This window comes from Eriocheir sinensis, chromosome 13 (genome assembly GCF_024679095.1).
Source record: "Eriocheir sinensis breed Jianghai 21 chromosome 13, ASM2467909v1, whole genome shotgun sequence".
NCBI classification, from domain to species: domain Eukaryota; kingdom Metazoa; phylum Arthropoda; class Malacostraca; order Decapoda; family Varunidae; genus Eriocheir; species Eriocheir sinensis.
The window spans coordinates 22,184-47,500 of record NC_066521.1 but is presented as its reverse complement, the minus strand read 5'-3'; the positions used below and the strand labels follow the sequence as shown (position 1 = coordinate 47,500).

The window sequence follows — 25,317 nt, the reverse complement described above, 5'->3', positions numbered from 1 at the left end:
GGATGAGGTGTCGCCTCTCGTTCTCCCTGCTCAGGTCGGCCATCCTATGTCTCAGGGGCACCAGACACTCTGGCCCAAAAGCCACCACCATCTCCAATATGGACTATGAAGCCACAGTGGTGGAGAGTGACATTAGGGTGGGTCGGGAGTGACTTGAGTAGGGAAGGAAAGGGGGATCTAGACGTAATAGATGATAGGTGATTTAGTGTCAGGTAGTATTAGTGATATGGTTGGATGCCACAGTCATTAGCGAACAGAGTTGGGGCTAATGACCTCCAAGCTATGGAGCCCTCCATGATTATGTGTCGGGAAAATAAACATGGGTGGAGGTATCATTTATGTTGTAGTAGTAGTAGTAGTAGTAGTAGTCGTAGTAGTAGTCGTAGTCGTAGTAGTAGTAGTAGTAGTAGTAGTAGTAGTAGTAGTAGTAGTAGCAGTAGTAGTAGTAGTAGTAGTAATAACAGTAGTAGTAGTAATAGTAGCAGTAGTAGTAGTAATAGTAACCGTAGTAGTAGTAGTAGTAGTAGTAGTAGCAGCAGTAGTAGTAGTAGTAATAGTAGTAGTAGTAGTAGTAGTAGTAGTAGTAGTAGTAGTAGTAGTAGTAGTAGTAGTAGTAGTAGTAGTACATAGTATATCTATAGTAGTTGTAGTAGTAGTCGTAGTAGTAGTAGTAGTAGTAGTAGTAGTAGTAGTAATAACAGTAGTAGTAGTAGTAGCAGTAGTAGTAGTAGTCGGAGTAGTAGTCGTATTATTATTATTATTATTATTATTATTATTATTATTATTATTATTATTATTATTATCAGTAGTAGTAGTAGTAGTAGTAGTAGTAGTAGTAGTAGTAGTAGTAGTAAAAGTAATAGTAGTAGTAGTTTGAGGGAAATGAATAGATGGGAGGGAAGAGCAGACAATAATCGGACGACTCGGCGGCCATAGAGGGCGGACAGATCTAGCTTCTAGGAGGAGGAAAAGCAGAAGAGGAAAAGAAAGAAAAAAGGAAAACAAAGATAATTATTAAGGTGGAGGAGGAGGAGAAAAAATGAGGAAGGAAAAGCTAAACAAGAGAGAGAGAGAGAGAGAGAGAGAGAGAGAGAGAGAGAGATCTTGATGTTGATCTTGATCTTGATGTCACAGGTGGCTCGGGATTTCTCCCCAGCCAGGCCTTTGTATCGGCAGCTCCTGTGAAAAGAAAACAAAAAAAACATGCGGAAAGTCTATGTTCTCGGGGCAAGATATCATTCCCTATATCTTTCACGCCACATGCCCTCCAAGAACTCTTTCACTGCCTCAATCACTCGTCCACTCGTCTCTCCACTGAGCCCCAGCAGCAGCACCATCCACTCCCTTCCAGTCCTCCCGTTTACTCCACGTCCCATCTCGCTCAAAAACACATGCATCATCTTCGTTCTCTCCCTGTCATACTTCTTGCATTCCAGCACTACATGCTGCACAGTCTCGTCCACACCCCTGTCACACATCTGGCACACTTTGCTGCGGGACTCAGACCATCTATAGTTCCTTGCATTCACATCCAGACACTGCGCTCTAGCACGGAAAAGAAGATCACCTCCCAGGCTTCCCTCATACCACACCTCACACTTTGGGGCCTCTTTCTCCCTATACCAGTCGAGAGTTTCCTTTCTTTCCATCTCATTCTTCCACTTGCTCAATCCCTCATCTTTAACTGCCATATCTATCACATTCTTCCACTTTCTTACATCCCACTCAAACCCCTCTCCATTTCTGTTTGTTACTCTCCATTCAAACACATTTTGCCTATCCTCAAAGGGTCGGTACACCCACCTACTTAGCATAACATTCCTGTCTATCATTCGCCCACATTTATTCGCCCATTTGCCATCTCTTATATTCCACAAGTATACTTTTCTTGCTAATCTTGCATCCTCCATTTGTTCCAGTCTCACTTTATATCTCAAGGTTGCCTTTATTAGTCTTTCCCTAAACGTGCTCCATCCCATGTCACCCCTAAGAGCCTCTACTGCTGCAAACCTTGGTGCATTCAGTGCCATTCTTGCTACCCTATTCTGCCCCACCTCCAATTTTTGTATCTCACTCTCATTCCATGTCATCACATCCATTCCATACATAATGCTCGGGACAGCCACACTCTTCCAAACCTCACGGATGACATCATACTTGCTCGCTCTCATCCTCGCTGCACTCCTAAACGGCCTACCCACTGGTTTGTCAAACTTATCTTTACATTCTTGGCCCTGCTGCATCCATTTACCTCCATCCACACCCCTAGGTACTTGTATTCTTCGGTCTGTTCCAACTCATTCCCTTCCAGTCTCCAAGTTGTTTCTCTCTCATCCTCTGACCTATTGACTATCATAATCTTGCTCTTCTCACTACTAAATCTAACACCAAAATCTCTTCCATAGCCCCCTACCACATCTAACATTCTTTGTAAGTCTACATAAGAGTCACTCAAAATCACAACATCGTCCGCATACAACAACACACACAACTTGTCCTCTCCAACTTTCACTCCCGCATTCATTCTTCTCATCCTAACTGCCAGCTCCTCTGTATACAGGCTAAATAATGTTGGTGACAGAATGCAACCCTGCCTCACTCCTCTCTCGCTCTTCACCCAGTCTGTCTCTAGGCTCCCTAACCTGTATTTAGCTCTTGTGCCTGCATACATACTCCTAATTATGTTCACAAACTTATCACTCAATCCAATCTGCTCCAGCACCCTACACAACATACTCCTATTAACCCTGTCGTAAGCTTTCTCTATGTCTAGAAAACCTAAGTACAACTTTTCTCCTGCTCTCTTTTTCCTTTCAATCAGTTCATTCACCACAAACATATTATCTTCAGCTCTCCTGTCAACCCGGAAACCATTCTGTTCCTCACCTAATACCCTATTCCTCTCAATCCATTTACACAACCTTTCATTCAGCACTGCACAAAAAACTTTCCCTACTGTGTTTACAAGGAGATTGGTCTGTAATTCTTAAGCTCCTGTCTACTCTTGTGTCCACCCTTATGTATCAAAGTCACCTTACATTCATTCCACTTGCTCGGCACTCTCTTCCTCCCACACCTGGTTAAATAAGTCAGTCATTCTGTCAATAACACTCTCACCACCATTCTTATAAAGCTCGTACGGGATATCATCTGGTCCTGCTGCTTTTCCATCCTTCTGTCTCTTAATACACCTCTCAACTTCCTCCCTACTGATCCTTTCATTCATCTCAGTTGCATCTTTCCTCTCCATGGTCACACCCGCTTCTCTCACGTTCATTTCTTCACTCCTCCTATTTTCTCCCAAAACTCCTTGACTGCCTCCCTCATTTTCTCTAAATCTGTAATTGTTACACCATCCACCTTCAGTCTTTCTACATTTCCACTGTCACTCATCCTCTCACCTCTTAGGAATCTATACCATTCACGGCCACCCTCAAGCCCCTTCTCTCTCAGGCTCTGAATCACACCTCTTTCGCAGTCAACCTTCGCACTCATAATCGTTCGTTTCGTCAGTCGCTGCTGCCTAACATATCCTTCCCATGCATTCTGATACGCACCCTCAGCTTCCTCGCTATCATGTCTCTTTCTCTTCAGCCGCCGACACAGTCTATTCATCCTCTTCCGCTCCTTCCTTGCTTCTCTAACACTTGTATTCCACCACGGTTTGCTCACACGCTTTCTACCATTCATTTTGACATACCCAATGCTGCGGACTGCAGCTTTTCTTACATTCTCTACAAGCCTCTCATTTAGTGCATCCACATCCTGCACACCATCAAACTCCCAGTTTCTTTCACTCAGATCTACCTGGAAATTCTCCCATCCTACATCTCTTAACCTCCACTTCTTTTTTCTGACCTCTTTTGTCATTTCATTCTTACCCTTCAACATGCACTCTACTGTCAACATATTATGGTCAGACACAATATCGATCATTCCCTCCTCATCTATCCACATGCGAGACATACATTCACGCATTCTTCCATTTACCAACATATAGTCAATCGCTGACTCCTGGTCTCTCGCACTCCAGGTCACCCGTCCCTCTGCCATAGTTTCATTCAGGTTCTCCAGATCCATATCACTTGCAAACTCGGCTAACATTTCCCCATTCCTGTTCATGCGTTCACCTAGCATACCCGTGTGTGCGTTCATGTCACCTAAAATAATCACTCTCTCTCCTGCATGCTCCCTTACAATTTTTCTAATGGTGTTGTACTTCACCCTGTTCTCCCTAACTGCCCTTTCACCCTCCACAGTCATGTACACAACAACCATTACTACTCTCTCTGGTCTGCCCTTCCTATCCTTGCATTCCACTCTCACAGCCAAAACATCCTCACTGCCAGCACTGTTTCCTACATCCAACTCTTCCATCTTCAAGTGCTTTCGGTGGAGAAAGGCTACGCCTCCTCCCATCATCGTCTGTTTCTCGCGGCCCTTTCCTAACATCACATACTCACTCTCCTCAGACTGTACCCTACCTCTAAGGTGTGTTTCAGTCAGACCTACCACATCATACTTCCATTCATCCAGCTCCTTGCACACGTCCTCATACTTCCCCACCCCCCAGCCTCTCACATTCAAACATCCAATTTTCATGCATTCACTCGCCTGGTTGGTGTCTTCACTTCTCCGCACTAGGGCACTCGGGCCCATTCAAACAGCCTCTACCGGACGGAGGGACTTCATTTTCACCCACTCACACAGCCGCTGTCCCATCCGTCTCGTCCCCTCTTCGTTGAGGTGGACACCGTCCACAGCAAACACCGCGTCCTTCTCCAGTGCCTTGTCCAGGTCGATGAAGCTGACGTCGCCTTTCTTCTCCTGCAACCACTCCATCTTCAGCTTCATCACCTCTTCCTGGATCTTCCTGTTAGTCGTCCGTCGCATCTTCTCATAGTCGGGTCCTGCCTTCGGTCTTCTCATGATGCCCACTACTGCCACTTTCATGCCTCGTCCTTCTGCTGCCTTCACAGAGTCTATGACTTCCTTGATGGTGTCCTCCTGACCCACATACTGCAGGCCATTCCCACCGCCCTGTATGATCAGGAGGCCATCCTTCATTCCAGCAGCTTCTTCCTGTACTTTCTTTCTGATGTTCGGTATCTGTGCACCACTCATGCTGGTGATGCCACTTCCTTCCAACTTGCACTTCACATGCACGTGGACATTCTTAACCATGCTGTCGCCTATAATGCGGATTGGAGTCTTCTTCACTTCCATCTTCACTGTCTTCTTCCTCCGGGCTTCTTCGGTCTGGATACTCCTGTCCTCTAGGTCCCGCCGCTCAAGTCCGGCCCTGGGAGACAGGGCAGCCTGGACTGCCCTGTCCTCCACGCCGATCTTGGGGGCAGGCTCACTCGCTGGGGCGGCTTGCACGACCGTTGTCTGGTCAGCTTTTCCCTCCACGCTTGGTTCCGTCTGGACCGCCACGCCGATCTTGGGGGCAGGCTCACTCGCTGGGGCGGCTTGCACGACCGTTGTCTGAACAGCCTTTTCCTCCACGCTGGGTTCCGTCTGAACCGTCTTGTCGTGCTTTTCACTCCGCCATTCTTTCCTGCTGGTGTCCAGGCACACCGTGCAAAGGAACACGATCAGGGTGTGTTCCAGAAGCCGCGAGGTCTTCATGTTTACACATGGCTGGTGAGACCACACCTCACACCTCTCGCAACATACACCACTGTCGGTCACTTCCTTGCCACACACACCACAGTCGTCCACACCCATCTCTTCAGTAACTATTAAATATGGTTCTCACCAAAAACAGAGCACGTAGCCGGAAAAATCTTCAAAAACCTCGGACCGCTCTCACACGTTCTTGATCTTGATCTTGATGTCACAGGTGGCTCGGGATTTCTCCCCAGCCAGGCCTTTGTAGCGGCAGCTCCTGTGAAAAGAAAACAAAACATGCGGGAAGTCAATGTTCTCGGGGCAAGATATCATTCCCTACATCTTTCACGCCACATGCCCTCCAAGAACTCTTTCACTGCCTCAATCACTCGTCCACTCGTCTCTCCACTGAGCCCCAGCAGCAGCACCATCCACTCCCTTCCAGTCCTCCCGTTTACATCACGTCCCATCTCGCTCAAAAACACATGCATCATCTTCGTTCTCTCCCTGTCATACTTCTTGCATTCCAGCACTACATGCTGCACAGTCTCGTCCACACCCCTGTCACACATCTGGCATACTTTGCTGCGGGACTCAGACCATCTATAGTTCCTTGCATTCACATCCAGACACTGCGCTCTAGCACGGAAAAGAAGATCACCTCCCAGGCTTCCCTCATACCACACCTCACACTTTGGGGCCTCTTTCTCCCTATACCAGTCGAGAGTTTCCTTTCTTTCCATCTCATTCTTCCACTTGCTCAATACCTCATCTTTAACTGCCATATCTATCACATTCTTCCACTTTCTTACATCCCACTCAAACCCCTCTCCATTTCTGTTTGTTATTCTCCATTCAAACACATTCTGTCTATCTTCAAAGGGTCGGTACACCCACCTACTTAGCATAACATTCCTGTCTATCATTCGCCCACATTTATTCGCCCATTTGCCATCTCTTATACTCCACAAGTATACTTTCCTTGCTAATCTTGCATCCTCCATTTGTTCCAGTCTCACTTTATATCTCAAGGTTGCCTTTACTAGTCTTTCCCTAAACGTGCTCCATCCCATGTCCCCCCTAAGAGCCTCTACTGCTGCAAACCTTGGTGCATTCAGTGCCATTCTTGCTACCCTATTCTGCCCCACCTCCAATTTTTGTATCTCACTCTCATTCCATGTCATCACATCCATTCCATACATAATGCTCGGGACGGCCACACTCTTCCAAACCTCACGGATGACATCATACTTGCTCGCTCTCATCCTCGCTGCACTCCCTAAACGGCCTACCCACTGGTTTGCCATACTTATCTTTACATTCTTGGCCCTGCTGCATCCATTTACCTCATCCACACCCCTAGATACTTGTATTCTTCCGTCTGTTCCAACTCATCCCCTTCCAGTCTCCAAGTTGTTTCTCTCTCATCCTCTGACCTATTCACTATCATTACTTTGCTCTTCTCACTACTGAACCTAACCCCAAAATCCTTCCATAACCCCTACCACATCTAGGAGACTCTGTAGTTCTTCAGCAGACTCACTCATAACCACCACATCATCCGCATACAACAACACACATACTTTATCCTCTCCAATTCTCACTCCTGCGTTCATTCTCCTCATTCTGACTGCTAATTCCTCTGTGAAAAGACTAAATAATGTTGGTGATAATATACAGCCTTGTCTCACTCCTCTTTCACTCTTCACCCAACCTGTCTCTAGATCCCCTAGTCTATACTTTGCTCTTGTACCTACATACATACTTCTAATTATGTTAACAATCTTATCACTCAGCCCAACTTTTTCAAGCACTCTGCATAACACATCTCTATTCACCCTGTCATAAGCTTTCTCTATATCTAGGAAGCCTAAGTACAGTTTCCTCCCTCTCTCTTTTCCTTTCAATCAGCTCATTTACAACAAACATATTATCTTCTGCTCGCCTGTCCACTCGGAATCCGTTCTGCTCCTCACCCAGCACCCTGGCGCTCTCAATCCATTTACACAACCTTTAATTCAACACAGCACTAAAGATTTTTCCTATTGAGTTTACCAGAGAGATTGGCCTATAGTTCTTTAATTCCTGCTTACTCTTATGCCCGCCCTTGTGGATCAGAGTCACTCTACATTCATTCCATTTACTTGGCACTCTCTTCTTCCCATACCTGGTTGAATAACTCAGTCATCCTCTCAATCACAGCCTCACCTCCATTTTTATACAACTCATACGGGATCTCATCTGGTCCTGCAGCCTTACCATTCTTCTGTCTTTTCACACATCTCTCAACCTCCTCCCTACTGATCCTTTCATTCAGCTCATTTGCATCTTTCCTCTCCATAGTTACACATCCTTCTCTCACACCAAATACTTCCCCTACTCCTCCTATTTCTTCCCAAAATTCCCTAATTGACTCCCTCATTTTCTCCTTATCTGTAATTTTTTCACCATTCACCTTCAGACTTTCCACATTCTCACTGTCACTCATCCTCTCACCTCTCAGGAATCTATACCACTCACGACCTCCCTCAAGCCCTTTCTCTCTCAGGGTCTGAATCACACTTCTTTCACACTGAACCTTTGCACTCATGATCTTCCGCTTTGTCATTCGTTGGTGTCTCACGTAGCTTTCCCATGCATTCTGGTATTCACCCTCAGCTTCTTCGCTTTCTTGCCTCCTTCTCCTCATTCGTCTACACAGTCTATTTAGTCTCTTTCGTTCTTTCCTAGCTGTCCCAATATCATCGTTCCACCACGGTTTCCTTACACGCTTTCTACCATTCGTTCTCACATACCCTACATGTTGGACTGCAGCTCCTCTCACATTCTCTACGAGCCTTTCATTCAAAGCGTCCACATCATTCAAACTACCCGGCTCCCAATTTCTTTCACTCAAGTCTACCTGAAAATTTTCCCACCCTACATCTACTCTGGGTCTCGGCCCAGGTCACCGAAGAGAGAGAGAGAGAGAGAGAGAGAGAGAGAGAGAGAGAGAGAGAAAGAGAGTAGCTGGTAGTGGTCGAATGCGACGCCGTGGGCATCCTGATTGATTGATAGTTTATTGTTGCAGGTAAACAACAAGGGAGAAGGATAAAGTAGCTCACTTATTATCACACCCTTGAAGTAGCCTGTGATAACCACGTGGAAAGAATCAACATCATCCTCTACAAGTCTTGCTCGTTTGGTCTAAGCTTACAGTTACTTTTGGCAGCTCTGGTCTCTGCTCAGTGATGGGGCCGACCGTAATCTCCCCCATATATCTTGTACTTAGGCAATCGTGTTAAAATTGCCACTACTGTTTCGTGATTCACCTGGTTTGATTAATTATTAGGAAAAGGTACGGTCATAACAAAGGAGTGGTCGAATAGTCCTTCACGCCGGGGACGGTGCCAGATTGTCGTACTGAACCTCATATATTTAACAACTTCCGACCCAAAAACCGTCTCCTGGGACCCACTAACTAGAGTCATTCATATTTGTCGTTAAAATAGTTAATTTACTGATGTCTCTTGGCAATAGCTATGCGTCAAAAACCGGTTAATACTATGATGCCCTGAGTACGATAACCTGTGGTGGAGGCCTCCCAGCTGACAAGACCGGCGGCCTAACACACACTTCTCCTCCCTCCAGTGTTGGTTGTGAGGGATTTCAACTCACACCACCACCTGCCGCCACACCACAGACACACCCCAGGTAATGCCATTTTTCAAACCGTCCAAACACCTTTGCCTCCTCAGCCCACCGGGTCTGGCACACACTGGAGCAGCCTCAGTCCTAGACCTCTTTTTTGGAGACCCCTGTTTTCATTACGTACATGGATCTGGATCTGGATTAATGATGCGCAGGGCAGCCGTACAGGTGCATAACACGCATATTTGTTGGCTGTTGGGGGGACGGGTGTGCGGGGGAGGGAAGTGAATCAGTCGTAATTGTTGGTGTGTTGTGGTGACAAGTGTGTGTATTTGTTTTCTGAATGAGTCTATTGTACTGCAGTCTGTTGAGGGAGGCTGTTCCAGTGGTGTATGGTGCGTGGAAAGTATGAGTGCTTGTATGCGTCAGTGTTGGTGTGATATGTGTGTGTTACTGTTTGCGTCGTGTAGGTATGTGTGTGGGTCAATGTGAGTGTTTGTGATCTTGTACATAAGTGTAAGTCTGTGTGCTTGTCTGCGTATGTGAGTGGGTGGTGAGCCTTCGCACGGGGCGGATGCAGAGTCGATATGGCTGGCCGAACCAAGAACTTGGGGGAGTTCTGTTATGTTTGTGCGGATCCCACAGGCGATAGGTGGATAGGGTGCTGTCTGTGCCCTAAGTGGTGTCATTGGAAATGTGCTCATCTGTCTGGAATTAAGTCGGAGAATATACCTAAAATAAATTGGATTTGCAACCCATGCCTTCATAAAGCATCTCTGGCTACCAAAATTGTGGAAAAAAATGGAAGCATTCAAGCTGGAATTATCTAAGGAAGTATTAGAAGTGAAACAAGAAGTTGAGTTACGAGCAGTCAGTGTGAAGGAGGAGTTGGTTGAGGTGGCGCAAGATGTGGTGGACGTTTTGCAGTGAGCCGAGCATGCACATGTGGAGTCAGCAGATGCAATTTGGGCTGAGGTCACCAAGCGTAAGAGGAAAGTTAAGAAGAATTTACTTATTGTCAAGGCCTCTACACAGGAAAAGAAGGCAACAGGCATGAAGGATGAAGTCTCCCAGACATTGAATGGTATTCAAATAACTGATTCAAGATTTACAAATAGAGGTAACATTGTCATGAACTTTGATAATGAGAACACAAGGGATGAGGCTGCTCAAAAACTGGAGTCTGTTGAGCAAATTAATACCAAGAGTGTTGGAAAGATGAAACCAAAGATCATGATATGCAATGTGCATAAAGAGGAGACCTAGGAAAAAATAAAGGAGACCATCTTAGACCGCAGTGAGTTCTTACACGCCATTGGGGGTGTTGAGGATAAGATTGAGCTGGTTTTTAGCAAGCCTGCGGCTGGTGGCACGATGCACTACATTTTGAGGTGTGACCCAACTGTAAGAGAGCTGATTCACAAGAATCACTACAAGCTAAAATTAGAATGGGGAATATACACAGTGAGAGACAGATACCATGCAATTATATGCTATCGCTGTCAGAGATATGGCCATCTTGAGGCCAACTGTACTGCCAAGACCAATGGAGACGCCCCAAATTGTTTCAAATGCGCTGGCAATCATAAATCACAGGAGTGCACCATGGCTGAGAAGAAATGCATAAATTGTGTGAGGTACAAGAAGCCTGAAATCAGCCACTCAGCGAATGACCAGTGTCGTGTAGTTCTCCAGACTGAAATTGAGAGAATTTGTAACATGACTGATCATGGCTATTAATTAGTGTCTGTACTCAAAGATAAATTGTATGTGGTGAATGTCCAGTGTGCTGGTAATGATTGTTGAATATTTAATTGTGATACTATAATGAAAATAGCGGACATGAACACTGAACTAGTTGTTATATGTGATATTATTCGTAAAAGAAATTAGGACACTCACTCACTCACTACAGTGTTTGAGAATAAGTGCATCGAAGACTATTATTGAGGCTAACGTTGAAATTGTTGACGGCCCTCGTAGAGCGCTGCATCAGCGGCGGAGCAGCAGGGCCTGAAACCTCATCAACCGTAACGGTAACGGTAACGTATGTGAAGAGGTTCCATGTTTATCTGTTGTTTGATCCGTGTTGTGATTCCAGGCGTTCGAGTGTAATTGTTTGTAATGAACCTTGCCGCCTTGGTGTTGATTTGTTCCAACCTATCAATGTTTCTGTGTGTGTAAGGATCCCACACTGTGGAGCAGTATTCCAGTGTTGGTCTCACAAGTGTGTCATAAGGTGTGTGTTTAATGTCAGGTGTGCAGTTATGTAAATTCCTCCTCAGGAACCCCATTGTTCTGTTGGCTGTGGCACTGATATGGTCTATGTGGGTGTTGAATTTCAAGTTAGTTGAGAGATGGATACCAAGGTATTTGTGTGTGTGAACTGATTCTAAATCTGACTTATGGAGAGTGTAAGTGTGATGGATTGGGTTGTGCGCTCTGGTGAATCTTAAAAGTTTGCATTTGTCTGGTTGGAAGTGCATCTGCCAGGTGCATTCCCACCGCTCGAGGGCGTCCAAGTCGTTTTGTTGTAGTCTGCAGTCGTAAGTAGTCTTTACTGCTCTAAACAGTAAACTATCGTCGGCAAATAGTCTAGTGGAAGAGTTAGGTGTTGACAGTGGAAGATCGTCAATGTACAGAAGGAAAAGAAGGGGGCCTAGAATGGTGCCTTGAAGGACACCCGAAGAAGCAGGGACAGCGTCAGATGAAGATCCATCAAGAAGAACACGCTGAATCCTGTTAGTATGAAATGCAGTGATCCAGTGAAGAAAAGGTCCTGAAATACCATAGTATTTCAATTTTAATGTCAGTCTTTTTTTGGTACTTTGTCGAAGGCTTTGGCAAAATCTAAAACAATAGTGTCAACTTGTTTAATGTCACGTCGGTCAAGTAGCCTCGTAATGTTGTGATATGTAGTAATGAGTTGTGATTCACATGAGCGTTTAGGTCGAAAGCTGTGTTGTGAGTCAGTAAGGATGTTGTTTGCGTCAAGGTGATTCATTATGTGTTTGTGTATTATGTGTTCGAAAATTTTACATGGAATCGATGTTAGTGAGATGGGGCGATAATTGGCTGGGTCAGTCTGGTCACCTGTCTTGAATAAAGGATTAATATTTGCCAAGAGCCAGTCAGAGGGTAATGAGGTGGATGATAGTGACTGGGTGAATATGGCCTGAAGGATGTGGGCAAAGGATTTAAGAATGAAGGCGGGAATGTTATCGGGGCAAGTGGATTTGGTTGTGTCGAGTCCTTCCAGTAATTTCTGTATTCCGTTGGTCGTGGTGTCGAGGGGGGCTATGGGGGAGAAGGGGCTGTGTGGCATGTTTGGTGTAAGGAATTTCCCTACATCTAGGGTATTTTTCAACCACCCATAACTCAAAAACTATGTGTTTGCGACGCATTCCATGTTTACCACCACATTCCCCGCAGTCCCTAAGGCCCCCGAGCCAATTTTGGTTGAAAGGGGTGAGTACAGGCATACACTAGAACATTACTGAAATGGAGGAAAGAGATGGAGAGAAAGGGGGGAATGAAATAGGGAGAGAACATTGGAGGAAATAGGGAGAGAGAAAGTTGGAGATAAATTTTACAAGGCGATGGTGGTGATGACGGTGGTGGCAGTGGTGGTGGTAGTGGTGGTGGTAGTGGTAGTAATGGTGGTGGTGATGGCAGTGATGATGGTGGTGACAGTGGCAATGGTGGTGGTGGTGACAGTGGTGATTGTGGTGACTGGTGGTGGTGACAATGGTAGTTGTGATGGTGTATAATGAGTTGACATGAGCCCTGATCTGTCAAGCCACCAAACTGTCATTAATAACCATTTGTTCTCTTGCTGTCAAAATGTCGGGCACCTGTCAAATGTCAGGTGTTAGGTCAGGTCACAGTCCACTTGGGTTTCCGCAGTGTGGCATGACTAGTAAATTTCACCTCCATTGACAGCGGTGGTGATAGGTTAGATTCGGTTATTTCTATTCCATTCTATTCTATTTCTATTTCTATTTCTATTATATTTCTAGGTTATATTATTTCTGGTATCACTAGGGGACTATTGAAGAAAGGGTAGCCGAAGAGTTTTGACAATTATCCTTAACTACTTAACTGCATGGGTGTTATTCCAGAAATCAGATTTGGTTAGGTCATTGTTCGCAGGTCAGGTATTGGTCAGGTCACAGTCCACCTGGGTTTCTGCAGCGTGGCATGTCCCTAGTAGACTCATTTTTAGTTGGGCTATGAGACCGTCTGCAGTGAATGTGGTCAGCGGCCATGTCCACTCCACCAATTCCACCTCCATTGACAGTGGCAGTGGTGATAGGTTAGCATTTCTCTTATCATGAGCGGATTATTGAAGAAAGGGTAGCCTAATTATTTTGACATTTATCCCTAACTATTTGGGTGTTATTCCAGAAATCAGCTTTGGTTAGGTTATATTAATTGGTCTTTTTTATTCACCTTTTCCGTTATTTTGAGCACTTTTTACCATTAAACATTTTATTTACTCAGTGGTTAGGTTAGATTTGGTCAGGTTACCATGGTAAAAATGGGGCAGGCTCTGCGCTGCTCCGTTGTCACTGGTAGTTGGTGGGTGTATTTCTGGAGTTTTACCTGTAATATGAAGGTGATAACTCTCACTATATATTGATATTAATTTTTACCATATACATATCGTTAAATTTAATGGGGACTAGGTGGCCCGGCCCATACCTCTGCCTGCTAAATTTTCGACTGGCTCCGGCCAGTGATTTTTTATTTTTTATGATATTGAAGCAAGGGCAGTCAGCCCCCCCTTGGCATGTTAATACCTACAATATGAATTATTTTTTGGTCCCTGAATGCAGTGCAGTAACAAGGGAGTTCTAGAAAATAGAAGGGGGGTTGAGGGGGACGAAGCCCCCCCCGCTAGATAGGTTATGTCGGGTTAGTGTAAATTTATTCAGCACGCAGTTTTGGGCAGCGGAAGTTGATCATTTAGTGATTTCCGGAACAAAATAATGTCTCCATAATAAACAACATCATATTTTGTCCAAAAATAATCAGTCACTGCCTTGAAATTAGTAGGCGACACACTTGTTAATAATTCCCTTATTTTATGTTAGTTTTTGATCGTTGTAAAATTTATCTCCAACTTTCTCTCTCCCTATTTCCTCCAATGTTCTCTCCTTATTTCATTCCTCCCTTTCTCTCCATCTCTTTCCTCCATTTCAGTATTGTTCTAGTGCAGTGCTGTCCAAACTTTTCGCCTATTGTACCCTTTATTACCTTCTCCTACTGTTACGTACCCCTATGGCTGATTAAACTCAATTATACTATATTATGTTTATATTATATTATATTTAGGTACACGTACATTACGCGTCATTCCTAGGTACCCGTCCCTCCCTCTCTCTTTTCCTTCACAGAACATGGGAAGTTTCTGGTATGTGTGTGTGTGTGTGTGTGTGTGTGTGTGTTCATCGTCTTTTCACGTACCCTTTTGATCTATGCTTCGGACCCCCAGGGGTATACGGACCCCAGTTTGGACAACACTGTTCTAGTGTATGCCCGTACTCACCCCTTTCAACCAAAATTGGCTTGGAGGCCTTTGGGACTGCGGGGAATGTGGTGGTAAACATGAAATGCGTCGCAAACACAGTTTTTGAGTTATGGGTGGTTGAAAAATACCCTAGATGTAGGGAAATTCCTTACATTAACCTAGATGTACGGAGATTCCATACATTCTGCAATTTTTTACCACATACGGAAACCATGCAATTTCACTCACTCTCCATAGCAGAGGGGAGGTTGACGGGGGCAAAGCCCTGACGTTAGAAGGTTATGTAAAATTAGGTCGGAGTAGTTTAAATATGTTCAAGGGATTTTTTGCCACGTACAGAAACCACGCAATTTTACTCAGTCTCCTTAGCAGGGGGTGGGGAATCGAAGGGGGTGAGTCGAGGTTATGTTATGTAAAGTTAGGATGGAGTAGTTTAAATATATTGGACACACGGTGTGAGCCGTGGGAAATAAGCAGCGCGGGATGGGAAGTTTCTGTAAACTTTCGGGAGTAGGGAATTTTCCCCATTTTAGGGAGGGGGAAGCGGACCTCTTGTAAAGAATTACCTACATTAGTTTAGGTTATGATACGTTAGATTGGGTACTTTATGCTTTTCCCTACATGTACGTATGAGTGTTGCTAGATTGGGCGAAGAGTATATATAGCGTATTGGTCTACTTTTCGAGGCTGCATGTGACTTTTTGGACAACCTCCCACTAATTCGCCTACCTTGTCTTGAAAGACACTATTAAGGTAGTACTTATGAAGCATCAAAACGGTAAGTCATTTTCGTCATAAGAATCTTGCAACCATATCATAGACGATTATGTATTCACTGACTTGTATCATGAACGTGTGAAAGTTACTTGTGTTTGAAAATTTTCCATTCAAATTCAGGTTATTAATTTGGTTTCTTTTTTGGTCCCTGAATACAGTGCTGTAACAAGGGACTTTTGGAAAATAGAAGGGGGGGTCGAGGGGGACTAAGCCCCCCTATTAGGTAGGTTATGTCAGGCTAGTTTAAATTTATCCGACACTTGGTGTGGGGGGCGGAAATATGCAGCGTGGGACGGATGAAGTGGAAGTTGATTATTTAGTGATTTCTGGAAAAAATACTCTCCATGATAAACAACATCATATTTTGTCCAGAAATAATCAGTCACCATCTTGAAATTAGCAGGCGACACTCTTGTTGATGGTTCCCTCATATATATGTTAGATTTTGAGGTCTTTGAAATTTATCTCCAACTTTCTCTCTCCCTATTTCTTTCCTCTCATGTTCTTTCCCTATTTCATTCCTCCCTTTCTCTCCTTGATCCAATTCTGGTGACAAAACTTTTTATTTATTTATTTTTTTTGTTAGCTTTTGAGGTTTGTAAAACTTCTGTGACATATTTCTCGCAAATCACTACTTTTTTGTCCCCCTATCCCTCTCCTCTTTCAATCAACGGGGGCATACACTGGGGGTGCATTGCCTCACCCACCCCATGATGCCCACCCCAGGGTTTCCTCCAGGCAAGTCCCCCATGCAGGCCCCCTTCCTCCCCATCCCAAGCACCTCACGGCAGGGTCTGTTGACGTGCTCGAGCCATGAACTCTGTGGGCATCTCCTCGGCCTCCTATCCTTCCATAAATTAGTGATTGTCGCATAAAATAAAAAATTCCATTAATATCAAATAAATGAAAACTCCCCATAAATCAAAGTTTGTAGCTCATGCTTTGTGGAAATGCTGGGCCAGTCCTACAGTCCAGTGCAGCAAGGTTATAATGAGACCCCAACCAAACACAGAGTAAAATAGGATGTAGAAATAAAATGTAATATATAGAACAGAAATATAACACAGTGGCTGAAAATAAAAATTAAAATTAACTAATGTAACCTGACCTGGCCACCCCTTGCTGTCATAATGGTGCTGGGTTATGCTGGGTTCCCACTACTCTGTTTTTACTGCCCTCAGCGCTCTGGTGATATTTTCTGTCCTTTCAGCCGCTGTACCTGTCCACAGCTGGTAGCCTGAGAGTGACTTATCCGGGAACTTGTCACGGTGATTTCCGCGCCCCAGCATGAACACAGAAGGATGGCATTTGGGCAAAAAGTCTGTCTTTCAGTATTAACGGTGAGGTTCATTGGTCCAGTTCAAGGGTAACAAAAAGAAAATAATGAAAGAAAAAGCCTGCTACTCACTGCTCCCACAAAAGAATCAAGAGGCTGAAAGATAGGTCAATTTCAAGAGGAGAAGTGTCCTGATACCCTCCTCTTGATTGCTATAACACAGTGTTCTACAAAGGTTTCAAATGTCTTTTTGGGTGTGTTGTGCCAGGCGGTGTGTTGTGTGAAGCTTAGTGTTTCCCTTGTTACAGGTGGTGGTGGACGGCAAACATTGTGGAAGCAGTCCTCTGAGTCGTGGGGACGCCGCCACAACAGACTGGTAAATGCTGCTGTTCACACTAACCCACACATGTTTTCAGTGCATACTAACACCATTGAGGAGACTGTCTGGCAGGATCTTATTTATTGGCAAGTTATGAGTATTTTTCAACTTATGTGTCCTAGCTGTGTTGTAATAATCAGTCAAGTTTGGGGTCACTTGACAAGTAATAGTTTTCATGAAAAACATTATTTATAAAGAAGACATTTAATTTGGAAGTTCTCTTTGCACCCACTTCACTTGAAAAAAATTATCAACTTTGTAATTCTTCAGTGTTGTTGTGTGTGTGTGTGTGTGTGTGGTTCTGAGTGGTGGATATTGAGGTCACCTTGTGGGTAGGTGTTGGGTGGTGGAGCTTTGCTTAACATGTAGTATAGGCACTCAACATTTACTACTACAGCTCATGAGTTACTGATCTGACTATGATGTTCACATAAAAAATGTAGCTGTGTGTTTGTCATTCCTGTCAGTGGTGACTTGATGTGTTGTTTCATCTTCCTAGTGGCAGTATTGTGCCCAGCATGTAGTAGTGTGTTGCTGTGCTGTTTTGAATACACAATTCCTTTTTAGGGATGACACTGCCGCCAGCACCTCCTCCTCTGCCCAGCCACCACCAGAGAGGCTTTACTCCAGAAGGCACTGGGGGTATACAAGAACATTGCTGCTGCTGCTGCTGCTGGATACATACAGTTATTAACAATACAAAGTAAGAAGCCTTGCATACCAGTGGCAGGATGTGGTAACACTGAGTGCAGGCCGTCATGTGACTCCCAACGCACTTTTTTTATATTTTTTTTATGTCTTTCTGCCTATTGCGCTGGTAGGCATGCTAGAGGGGCCTGGATGGTATTCGGCCCCAGCCCGTCATGGCGCAGGCAAGTGTTTATAGTGGCGCCATCTTCTCTTGGCTCGTGCAGCCCCCCGGAACTCGCTCTTGATTCTTGGATGGCTTCCTCTAGAGTCTGGGTTGATGGGTGGTCTTCAGGACAGCATGTGGGTAGTTTTAAGCCACTCGCCGGTGACTGAAAAATCCCAGGTGGTAGTGTGGGGATTCAAACCCGCGTCGTCCATCACGTGGTGAATGTGGGCCCAACACAAAACCACTTCAGCCACCGCCTACCCATAAATTACCATATCCTCACAAATGTCACAACCTCCTACCCTCGCACATTATTGTCCCAAGAAGTGTCCATCAGTTCCTAATGGACCCCAGTGTAAGACATTTTCTACATACTAGCGAGCTTATTCACTACAGATGTGAAAATGATGGAGTAAGTGGTGGTGGTGGTGGGCTGGAGGTTGCTGAAAACAACCCATTGATGAGTACAATACTTGCTGTATTTTCCCTTGTTCTATTTTAGAGATTATCGTTCAGCCAAAAAATTCAATTTACCGGCACTTTTAAAGACCCGTGATTTTTTCATTAAGAGACATGACTGTACAAGGCAGCTCCTGTGAACCTAACCCCACCTAAAATCACTGTCCAGGAATTTATTTGTTTTTTAATGTGACTGTTGTATTACCACTCAGCACATGACTGCCAGGCCTGTTCCACTCATCCACCACTCTGTTAGTATTGGCACTCACTCACCACATGACTGCCAGGCCTGTTCCACTCATCCACCAGTCTGTTAGTATTGGCAGTCACTCAGCACATGACTGCCAGGCCTGTTCCACTCATCCACCACTCTGTTAGTATTGGCACTCACTCACCACATGACTGCCAGGCCTGTTCCACTCACCCACCACTCTGTTAGTATTGGCACTCACTCAGCACATGACTGCCAGGCCTGTTCCACTCATCCACCAGTCTGTTAGTATTGGCACTCACTCACCACATGACTGCCAGGCCTGTTCCACTCATCCACCAGTCTGTTAGTATTGGCAGTCACTCAGCACATGACTGCCAGGCCTGTTCCACTCATCCACCACTCTGTTAGTATTGGCACTCACTCAGCACATGACTGCCAGGCCTGTTCCACTCATCCACCACTCTGTTAGTATTGGCACTCACTCAGCACATGACTGCCAGGCCTGTTCCACTCATCCACAAAGGAACACAAAGTAAGAACAAACAACAGCAGACCTGCTGGTCCTTACGAGGCTGTTTGTGACAAGCTACACTAACTATCTAATCAAAGGTGGAAGATGAAGGACAGCAAAGGCGAAGGCTCCTCCCCACCCCCCCGTCCCTCCAGCCAAAGCTGGCAGGAAAGGAAAAAGAACCATGCAGCATGGAAAAACTGCATGGAATTTATGTAGGAAAGAGGAAAGAACTACCATTACTGCTACCACTAACCGGGCGATAAAAGCGGACAAGGACACCAGTATTCGAAAGAACTTAACGTTATTACAACAATGAGTAATATCTTAGTTGCTGGTTGGATTCAAAACACTTGTCTAATCTGTTCTTGAAGGCCGTAACTGTTGTACTATCAACGACATCACAAGTTCCAAACATTAACAACTCGATTGAAGAAGAAATGTTTAGCTTCGTGCGACGAGAATCTTTTACCACTTATCTTCAAATTGTGATTTCTTCTTGTTCTATTTGATCGATCAATTGTAAAGTAATCTTCCGCATTAATATCACTGAATCCTTTGAACATTTTAAACACTTCTATTAGATCGCCTCGCATTCTTCGTTTTGATAGGCTGAATAAATTTACTTCTTTAAGCCTTTGTTCATATGACAAATTTCTCAACCTAGGAATCATCTTTGTTACTCTTCGTTGAACCCGTTCCAACTTTTCTATGTCTTTTCTGTAGTAGGGAGACCAAAACTGTACACAGTACTCTAGACAGGGTCGAACCAACGAATTATACAGTTTTAATATTACTTTTTCCGATTTATTATTAAAGACTCGTCCGATGAAGCCAACCAATTTGTTTGCAGTTTTAACTACCTCTGAACAATGCTGACCGGGCTTTAAATCGCTTGATATAGTGATTCCAAGATCCTTTTCTTTACTTACTGCAGAAAGTTGTTGGCCATTCATTACGTACTGAACGCGATTGTTATTTTTTCCGATGTGCAACACTTTACATTTGTCTACGTTAAATTTCATTTGCCATTGATTGGCCCAACGTGCAAGTCGATCTACATCTGATTGTAAAGCTTCTTTGTCGAGTATCGCAGTTACTTTACTAGCAATTTTTGTGTCATCAGCAAATTTTGATACTTTGCAAGTGAGCCCATCATCGATATCATTAACATAAATTAAGAAGAGCATGGGGCCAAGCACTGATCCTTGAGGTACGCCGCTTTTGACATCGAGCCAGTTAGATGTAACACCGTTTAGAACTACTCTCTGTTTCCGCTCAGAGAGCCAGTCCACAAGCCAATTGTAAATGTTACGAATGTTACCCGAGATACCATGCGCCAGTAGTTTGCTGAGCAATCGTTGGTGGGGGACCTTATCAAATGCCTTTTGAAAATCCAGATATATGATATCTACTGATCTGCTTTCATCAAACACCTCAAAAATATAGTGAAAAAAATCAAGTAAGTTAGTCAAACACGAACGTTTACTACGGAAGCCATGTTGCGAATTATTTATTATATTATTTTCTTCGAAGAATTTCACCATAATGTCGCGAATGATAGTCTCCATTAACTTACAAACAATAGATGTCAGGCTAATTGGTCGATAGTTTCCTGGATGAGACTTGTCCCCCTTTTTGAAAATTGGTGTGACATTTGCAATTTTCCAATCCGACGGAACTTTTCCAGCTGTTAAAGATTTATTGAATATGATGGAGAGCGGTTTACAAATTTGATGTTTGATTTCTTTTAAGACCCTAGGGGTAATTTTGTCTGGACCAGGAGCTTTGCTTACTTCAATCTTTTCAATTGTGCGTAAAATGTCACTTTCTACGATGAGCACGCCACTTAACATCTTTTCGGCCCTTCTAACCTCCGGCGGTCGAGGTGATAAACAATCTTCGTCGGTAAATACGGATGCGAAAAAGTTATTTAGGATTGTAGCCATTTCATTTTCATCGTTCGTGTGGTTACCATTATCATTAGCAAGCGGTCCGACACCACAAGTGAGTGACTTTTTATTATTTACATTGCTGAAAAATTCTTTAGGATTAGATTTACTTGTTTCCGCTATATATTCTTCAAGATTTTTCTTGCTTCGTTTTATTAATTTCTTGGTTTCGTGGCAAATTCTGTCCAACTCTAGTTTGTCAGCCTCGCTCTGAGATGATATGTACCTACTGTATACGCGTTTTTTAAGAGATAGGCTATTTTGAATTTCGTTATTCCACCATTTGGGTTTCTTCTTAGAAGCTGAACGTCTGTTACGATAGGGTACGCATATGCTTATGGCATTGTTCAATATTGTGGTGAAGGCCCCCCAAGATTTATCAATATCTGTTTCCGCCGTGATTTCAGTCCAGTCAGAATTATTTAGAATTGATCGGAGTCTTACGAAATTCGCTCTCTGATAATCAGGCACCTTTTCTTTACTAGGAGTTACTTTACTTTCTTTCATATTGATGCTGAATGTGATTGTTCGGTGATCGCTAGAACTAAAAATTGGACCAACATTTACTTCGTTAACTAGATCAGCTGTCGTTGAAAAGATAAGGTCAAGTATATTATTTTCCCGAGTCGGTTCTTGAACGTGTTGATGTAAATCACTTTCTAGTAAATTTGTGTACAGGTCGAGCCCTGTATGACAGTTCAACGGTTCACCCCATCTTTTCACTGGCAAGTTAAAGTCCCCAACAATTACTGCCTCGCAACTGCTACTCATTTCTAATAATAATTCACTTAATGCGTGGTCGATATCAAGAGTCTGCCTTGGCGGTCTGTAGATAAGTCCAATTACTATTTTACGAGATTTATTTTTAATTTCAATGAAGACCGTGTCTACATTGGTTATAATATCTGTTTTCACAGATACTGGATGGAGAGAGTTGTGGATATAAAAGATAACGCCTCCACCCTGTCTGTTCTCTCTTTCATGACTAAAAATGGTATAACCCGGTATTCTATATTCCGCAATGAAATCTCTATTTGAAGTGTCTATCCAAGATTCTGTGACTCCGATGATGTGATAATGATTTGTAGCTGCGAGGACTTCTAAGTCTTCAAATTTGTTACGTAGGCTACGAGCGTTTACACAGCAAGCTTTAATGTGATTCGAGTCGGGAGTTTTGCGGGTTGAGTGCACCCTTACGGTGGAGCTGCTGGTGTTCTCGCCTCCGCGTTTTTTGGCTTTCAAAGAGCCACTTGGTCACAGAGCAGCCTCCCGAAACGGGCTGCTCCAACAGGGTTTAAGTGAATGCCATCAGGAAGGAACAAGTCTGAATCGTAGTAAAAATTGTTCCACAAGTTAGCGAACTGGACGTTTTCTTGTGAGCAAAGGGACTGAAGTCTGTTGTTTGTGCTGAAGGCCTTACTGTAAAAGCTAGATTCGGCACCGACCCTCGGGAGGATTCCTGAGATTATGATGTTACCGGCATCCGTTTTACGTTTATACTGCTTGATCATGCGGCGGTATTTCTCAAGCAGTTCCTCAGAAAGGGTTGTCTTTACGTCATTTGTCCCCGCGTGAATGACAAAGAGGGTGTTTCGGTCGGCATTTCGCGTGACATCATCGCACGCTGCGGTGATGTCGTCCAGTCTGGCACCTGGATAGCAGTAACGTTTTCTGCGGCCGTTTGATGAACGACCACAGAACTCAACCAGCTGGCCACGCACCATGGAGTCCCCAACTAGGCGAGTCTCGAACTCATCCTCCATGGTGTCTGCCAGCACCTGGAACCTATTGAAGGTAGTGGGGTCAGTAACTTGGTTGCCTGCTTGGTTTGGCTCCATTCCTTACAGGTTGGAACCCGACATCCTGTGAAGCAGGGAGAAGCGTTAAGTGGGGCAGGCTGGAAGTTGTCCTGTGAGGCAGGCTGGGAGTTAGCCTGTGAAGCAGGCTGGGGTTAGCCTGGGAGGCCGGCGGGGGGTCAGCCTGTGTGGCAGGCTGGCGGTTGTTCTGTGAGGCAGGCCGGGGGTTAGCCTGTGAGGCAGGCTGGGGGTTAGCTTGTGAGGCAGGCTGGGGGTTAGCCTGTGAGGCAGGCTGGGGTTTATCCTGTGAGGCAGGCTGGGGGTTATCCTGTGAGGCAGGCTGGGAGTCAACCTGTGAGGCAGGTAACACGTCCTCCCGTGAAGCAGGAGGGTCGTCTGGAGAGGGCACAGTCTCAGTGGAGGGCCTCTCCACCATCGATGGTGGAGTCACTGCCACATTAGTTAAAACAAATTCCTGAAGGGCTACAAATTTCTTTTCAAGATCATTGTGTTTGACTTTCCATTCAGTCACAGCCTTCTGAAGATGTAATCTTTGAACGCAGAGGCGGCAAGTTTTACTCAGCTGGAAGAACTGAGCTGCAAAACGTCCGGGACAGACGTCACACTTAAGGTTCGAAGGCATTGTTAGAAATTTAAGCGAGTTAACAGTTTGGGCAAATATTAAAAGCGCTTTCAAAATAACTTAAAGTGTGACCATAAATTGAATTGTATAAAAATTGTGCATGGAAAATAGATACTGCTGTGTTAGATGCATCCAACACTGGGAGTTCGCTCCCACAGGGTCTTGAAAACGCCTCAAAGACCAATCGCTTGTCCTGAGCCTCGGTCCTCTTCTCCTTCTTTCTATTTCTCCTGTTGCTCCACTAACTACCTCGAGAGTCCTAACTCTTCTTCTCCTTCTCCCAACCTCTATGATCCCTCTGATTCTCCTTCTGAGTCCTTTCCTTACTTCTTCCCCTTCATTCCCCACTGTCTCTCTTCTCCCTGCTTCACTCCACTCACTTTATTTCTTCTCTCTCCTGCTTTCCCTCCGGTGAAGATATAAGGAAAAGACGGAACTTATCTCAGGCGCGCTTCATGCATCACTGGCTTACTTTTAGTTTTCCTCTTCCGTGTTCTGGGTCTTAGATCAGAGAGAGAGAGAGAGAGAGAGAGAGAGAGAGAGAGAGAGAGAGAGAGAGAGAGCAGAGAGAGTCAGATTCTGAGAGAGAGAGAGAGAGAGAGAGAGAGAGAGAGAGAGAGAGAGAGAGAATGCATAATGACAAACTACAGGCCATATATCAACTTCTAAACTGAGAAAACACATGCCACTTAGTACAATGGACCTTTTTGTTCTACTTCTAGATTAGTAAAGAATAAACGATTAAAGTTTTGTGGACGTAAATTAACAAAATAAGAAACCTTGATACTAAATCTGCCATACTTCGCAGTAACGTATCCCAAGAGGAGAGGACGGAGGAGGAGGAGGAGGAGGAGGAGGATAAGAGGAGAGGAGGAGGAGAAGGAAAGAGGAAACCGTGTAGCATCAAGGGAATGTTGACCTCACCTCATGTCTGACCACCACCACGGACCTCCTGATGACCTCTTGGATCGGACGTGCCTAACTAAGTTTTACTAAATCAGACCACCATTGATGAGAAAGGACCTTCAAATCCCTCCTCCCTCTCCTTCCCTCTCAGTCTCACAGAAGCACAGAACGCCTCCTCCCACCATCCCTCCCCGTCTGTCTGTGTCCTTGTAGAGCGCCCTCTTCCTCTGTTTATTCTGTATCTTGTTTTAAAGTCATTTGTGAACTTTTTCTTCTTCCTCCTCTCGCTATTTTGTGGGTGTGTGGAACTGCTATGGTAAGGATAGAGGATGACAGGAAGATGGGACGGTAAGGTATGGGGTGTGGATGCTCCAGAGTATCTGTTATTCGTCGGAAAGGCAGGAGGTGTCGAAGTCTACTACACAATCACCAGTTGAGAATGATAACAAGAAGAATCATGGGAGGGACCAGATGTATACAAGTTGGAAATAATGAGATCTGGTGGTATGTGAAGAACAGGTGTCAGGTTAGGGAAGGACTGAGAGAGTCAAATGCCATCAAGGTAATGCCGCGTGTGAGTGACTGAGACGTACAACACTGGCTACCAGCATAAACAGACTAAGCCCATTACCCCTTCTGCCTTTACCCTGACTCAGGAGTGAAAACAGGAGTTGTGGACTATGATAGAGAGAGCTGTATAGAGAGCCAGAAGAAGTTGATGGACTAGCCAATAAGAAGGAACGTAACGGAGAAATGATTAGAGGGAATGGGA

General features: G+C 44.6%; 2 protein-coding genes and 1 long non-coding RNA gene across 5 annotated transcripts; 1 reads left to right on the top strand and 2 right to left on the bottom strand.

Moving 5' to 3' along the window:
- Positions 1 to 1,235: 1,235 nt before the first annotated feature.
- On the bottom strand, positions 1,236 to 6,940 carry LOC126997831 (uncharacterized). 3 transcript variants are annotated; one of them, XM_050859038.1, is made up of 2 exons: positions 6,846 to 6,940; positions 1,236 to 2,138 (listed from the first exon to the last, which is right to left on the bottom strand). In XM_050859038.1, exons 1-2 carry the CDS (start codon positions 6,918 to 6,920, stop codon positions 1,236 to 1,238), a joined length of 978 nt encoding a protein of 325 aa, XP_050714995.1. In that variant the 5' UTR covers positions 6,921 to 6,940. The 3 variants fall into 3 exon arrangements, with proteins under 3 accessions (XP_050714995.1, XP_050714997.1, XP_050714996.1); XM_050859040.1 differs by having other exon boundaries at positions 1,236 to 2,054; positions 6,762 to 6,930; XM_050859039.1 differs by having other exon boundaries at positions 1,236 to 1,673; positions 6,381 to 6,927.
- LOC126997833 (uncharacterized) lies at positions 3,974 to 5,811 on the bottom strand. The gene is made up of 2 exons (XM_050859041.1): positions 5,431 to 5,811; positions 3,974 to 5,334 (listed from the first exon to the last, which is right to left on the bottom strand). Exons 1-2 carry the CDS (start codon positions 5,728 to 5,730, stop codon positions 4,660 to 4,662), a joined length of 975 nt encoding a protein of 324 aa, XP_050714998.1. The 5' UTR covers positions 5,731 to 5,811; the 3' UTR covers positions 3,974 to 4,659.
- Positions 6,941 to 8,994: 2,054 nt separating the features above from the next.
- Positions 8,995 to 17,911, top strand: LOC126997830 (uncharacterized). The gene is made up of 4 exons (XR_007752394.1): positions 8,995 to 9,306; positions 16,764 to 16,893; positions 17,138 to 17,205; positions 17,776 to 17,911. It is a non-coding gene; the product is annotated as an uncharacterized LOC126997830 (long non-coding RNA).
- Positions 17,912 to 25,317: the final 7,406 nt, after the last annotated feature.

Excerpts from the sequence above, each read along its gene's own strand:
- LOC126997833 (XM_050859041.1), bottom strand. The coding sequence starts at position 5,730 with ATGGGTGTGGACGACTGTGGTGTGTGTGGCAAGGAAGTGACCGACAGT. Across the intron at positions 5,335-5,430 it reads CCCCCAAGATCGGCGTGGCG|GACAGGGCAGTCCAGGCTGC; the intron begins GTCCAGACGGAA and ends ATCGGCGTGGAG.
- LOC126997831 (XM_050859038.1), bottom strand. The coding sequence starts at position 6,920 with ATGGCAAACCAGTGGGTAGGCCGTTTAGGGAGTGCAGCGAGGATGAGA. Across the intron at positions 2,139-6,845 it reads AGTATGATGTCATCCGTGAG|GTTTGGAAGAGTGTGGCTGT; the intron begins GTTTGGAAGAGT and ends GTCATCCGTGAG.